Here is a 4,153-nt window from a genome sequence, read left to right as displayed (position 1 = left end):
CAAACATACCAAGTGTGACAGAGCTATTAAGAGTACAAGATAGTACAGAGATCTGCCTCAGGAATCTCCAGGCATTTGAGCAATGTGATAGTCTGGACCAAGATCATATAGGTGACTATATTTCGATGATTAATTTCCTCGTCATTTCTCGTAAGGATGTGGAAATCCCTGTAGAAAATAGAATCCTAGAAAACTGGATACATGACAATGAAGCTGTGTCAACCGTTCTTCACGATATTTCCAAGCTAAATGATCTCCCTCAGATCAATTTCATCTTTGCTGGCCTCGTTTAAGATCTGAATGCATACTGCAAGAGACCTTGGAATAAATGGAAGGAAATCTTGAAACAAGATTATTTCAGTACTCCATGGGCCATAATACCTCTTATTGCAGCAGTTCTTCTCCTCGTACTCGCTGTTATACAAGCTGTGTGTTCTGTTATTCACTGTAGTTTCTACCATTTCAATTGTTTCCCGTAGACTTCTGATTGCTGTGTACTCCTCCCTTGCTGATCAATGTTAAGCTTCTAATTATCAGTTAGCCTGTTCATTGTAATGATTACTGTGTCGAATAATGAATTTCTGTAAGGTTAACACTGTGTTGCAATGCTATTTCTGAAGAAATGGTTTGATTTTTATGTATTTATATTTTCTTAATTTTCAATTCCTTTTCTTGTCAATACTTAAAAATCCTCAAGTAAAAATATACATATTTTCTAATATAATAACATAAGTCAAATATTTCTTGAAAAAAAATATATTCAGAAGTTGCTAATATTTTTTTTTCTAGGAAAAAAAATTAAATCAGTTAAGCTTCCTCGCTAATCAATGTTAAGCTTCTAGTTATCAGTTAGCCTGTTCGTTGTAATGATTATTTTTTCGAATAATGAATTTCTGTAAGGTTAACACTATGTGTTACAATGCTATTTCTGAAGAAATGGTTTGATTTTTATGTACAAAGGTGCAAGAGTACCTATAATTAGATACCTGCGGCACAAACGGAATGCATGACCGTACTCAATTTTTGCTTAGATTGTTTTACAGAAGCCTATAATTAGATACCAGCAGCACAAAAGCAATGCCATTCATTACATGATCCTTTTCTGACTAATTGATAGCATGTTGATTGATACAAACCATTTTGCAGAGAAAACAAGACGTGGAAGAAACTAGCACTGAACATTTAATGAAGTACATGCATAGCAATCTCACGGGAAACACAAACAGAACACACTTTTATTTGTAGGACACGATCGAAATGGTAGAGCCTATTTCACTTGAATGACAGAACACACTGTTTGTATGACCGTGAGTATTAGAAGAGCCCCAGCTGCAACAACAGAGATGGAAACCCATGGATTATGGAAATAATTGTGTTTCAAGGCTGCAATCCATTTGTGCGTCCGCTTTCTGCAGTACTTATTCAGATCTTCAACGACATCAGCAAAATAAAATTGTTTACTGTTAACAAAATTTCCTCTGTCAAGATCATGGAGAACACTCATAACTGCATCATTATTACTGAGCCAATTATCTATAATTCCTTTCTTAGCAAGTATTTCTACATCATTAGTACCACGAACAAAGAAATTGATGGTAGCGATATAGTCACTGACGTATCCACCTCCGCAATGGCATTGCTCAAAGGCGTGGATGTTTCTAAATAACTTCTCTGTACGATCCTCTAAAAATAGTGGTGGTATTTCCAGTATTCCTTTATGAAAATCAAAGTTCATGTCAAATATTTTTTCCTTGGACCCCAAATTAAACTTGACTCCAGATTGATGGAGCTCCATTGCACTTGGTGCGGTGAGAGTTTCAAGAGGCTTTGACTGTTTCTGCTTTGCTGGCTGCTGACACTTTCTTAGAAAGTCAACAAAATGCTCTACTTGAGAGGAATTGATTTGCTTCAAAATGTACTTTGGCACCCATGAATCCCCAAATGTGCTTGATAAGAAATCACAAGTAAGCTCAATCATGGAACATCCGCCCTCTCTTTTGGAAAGCTTAAGCAAGTCGTCAAGAATGAAGAATGGAATCTGATTTTCAAGCAAGCACATGTCAAAATCGATTCCTCTTATCATCCACGGTTTACAGAATATACGGTCATAGTTGCTTGGGATGAAAGAGTCAAACCGTATCAGGAAGACCATAATGATGAAGGAGCTATCTAGCAACATCATTTTCACAAAGTCCTCTGTACTAATATTTTCAAAATTACCGGCGTAGCAGTTGCGCAATCTTGTCTCCCTCACTGCAATGGCTGCAATGCATTCCTTGACACTTACCTCAGTCAGCTTAAGAAACTCTTGCAGGTATATTTTTTTATGCTCTTCCATTTCTTTCAGCTCTTCTTTTCCATGGTGAATGGGCCCAATGGAGACTAGTTGAGGCGTGTAGGCATACTCCTTCGAGTCGCGTAGTCTTTTAGGAACTCTGTAGATGGAACACTTATTAGAGAAGGCATGCAAGGTTTTCAACTCCTCTTGCACGGACGCTGTTAGTTTGTCAATGTCAAGCGAAACATGATCATTCCTTTTCATCTGCTCAGTTGATGTTCCGACTTTCTCCATCCTGTGACACAAATCTCATTTTATCAGATGTTTGCCGGAATCACGGAGAATCATCAGATCAATCATTGAAATGATCTCTACAGTCAAGATTACCAAATCATTTAATTAATACGGACGCTTAAACAAATTCCAACACAAATTTAAAGAGGAAATGAAAATATCACACAAAATATTTTCAAACATTCACAAAAATATTTGGAAGGAATCGAATCTGAATTATTGCAACATACGTAGCTTCTCTAAATTACAACTTTCCGTACTTAGATTTGCTTCAAAACATATTTAGAAAAAACACACAGCGGCCTTCTGGCAGAAACAAAAAACTCACTCAGTAGCTCTAAGTTCTTTCACAAACTATGGTCTGAAGTGTTTCTGATCAGAATCTCCTTGGATGTTTTGTTCCTGCATTTCTCCATCAGTTCTTATTCTACACAAAGTCTTCGTCAATGTAGACTTTTGCAGCCAAACTACAAATCAACATTATTATCAGGAGAGGTTGACTATAATTGTTCATTTTTTAAAGTAATTTTTATTTAAAAATATATTAAAATAATATCCTTTTTATTTTTAAAAATAATTTCTTACTTCAACACATTAAAATAATTTTAAAAATAAAAAAATATTTTTTTAAAAAATATAGTTTCAAAGTCATGCTTGAAAAAAAAACTATGTTTAGCATTCTGATGTATTAAAAAATAATGTTTTTAATTTTTTTATGAATTAATGAGTTAGAATGTTACCTTTATTTTAATCACGATAAAAAGAAAATTTTAAAAATAATTTTTAATGAAATTTTAACTATAAAAATGAATGAATTAATTTCTAAAAGTCTTCGTCCACTTCTTGAATCTTCCAGCTGGACCACAAACAATAAGTGGAGTCTGTTCCCGCTGTTGTCTGTTAGGATGGAAATGGCAGCTCAAATCCCGGCCACATGTTGGGTGTGAGGCCTTGGGTGTGGCAGAGAGTCTTTTTATTTGTAAAAACAATAACAGTAAATAGACACATAAAAATTACAAATATTTTTCCTTCCTCCTTCTTTGTTATCATGTATTAGTAGGGTTGAGCATTTTTTATTTGGTTTGGTTTTGGATTAAAATAAATAATAAAATTAAATTTTTTTAGTTTCTGAATCGAACTTAAAACTAGTTCAAACTGATTAATTTTGGTTTGGATTTTTCCCTTTCAAATTAGTTCAAACCGAAATTATGATACTCAAGCTAATTTCAGATTTAATCTACTCCTTCTCTAGGAAATATTACAAGGCCTACCAATTGCAAATAAATATAAAGTAATTGCCAAAATCATGCATGCACCCAAATCTCATCATATTGAGATCACCAAAGATGAGATCAAGTCCATGATTACTGGATTCAACTAGAAGTATTTTCAAAAGCAAGTACCAAACATCGTCGCAGGGAAAGAATTAAATAGAAGCATGATATGAGAGATGAACCTATAAAAATTATCAAGCCCCACAAAGCCACAAATTTGGGTCAAGAACATACGGATCTAAGAGATGAGAGACAGAGATAGAGAGCACAGAAGAGAATGAAACAGATTTGACTCAAATCATTTAAG

General features: G+C 34.4%; 1 protein-coding gene across 2 annotated transcripts; it reads right to left on the bottom strand.

The window, feature by feature from the left end:
- Nucleotides 1-1,067: 1,067 nt before the first annotated feature.
- LOC105134934 (UPF0481 protein At3g47200-like) lies at nt 1,068-3,028 on the bottom strand. 2 transcript variants are annotated; one of them, XM_011039546.1, is made up of 2 exons: nt 2,833-3,028; nt 1,068-2,573 (listed from the first exon to the last, which is right to left on the bottom strand). In XM_011039546.1, exon 2 carries the CDS (start codon nt 2,570-2,572, stop codon nt 1,268-1,270), a length of 1,305 nt encoding a protein of 434 aa, XP_011037848.1. In that variant the 5' UTR covers nt 2,573; nt 2,833-3,028; the 3' UTR covers nt 1,068-1,267. The 2 variants fall into 2 exon arrangements, with proteins under 2 accessions (XP_011037848.1, XP_011037847.1); XM_011039545.1 differs by having other exon boundaries at nt 2,901-3,028.
- Nucleotides 3,029-4,153: the final 1,125 nt, after the last annotated feature.

This window comes from Populus euphratica, unplaced genomic scaffold (genome assembly GCF_000495115.2).
Source record: "Populus euphratica unplaced genomic scaffold, PopEup_1.0 scaffold57.1, whole genome shotgun sequence".
Lineage (NCBI taxonomy): Eukaryota > Viridiplantae > Streptophyta > Magnoliopsida > Malpighiales > Salicaceae > Populus > Populus euphratica.
Note: the sequence above shows the minus strand (reverse complement) of the source record. Positions and strands in the feature narration are given on the sequence as shown.

Coding starts and splice junctions, on each gene's coding strand:
- LOC105134934 (XM_011039546.1), bottom strand. CDS start 2,572: ATGGAGAAAGTCGGAACATCAACTGAGCAGATGAAAAGGAATGATCAT.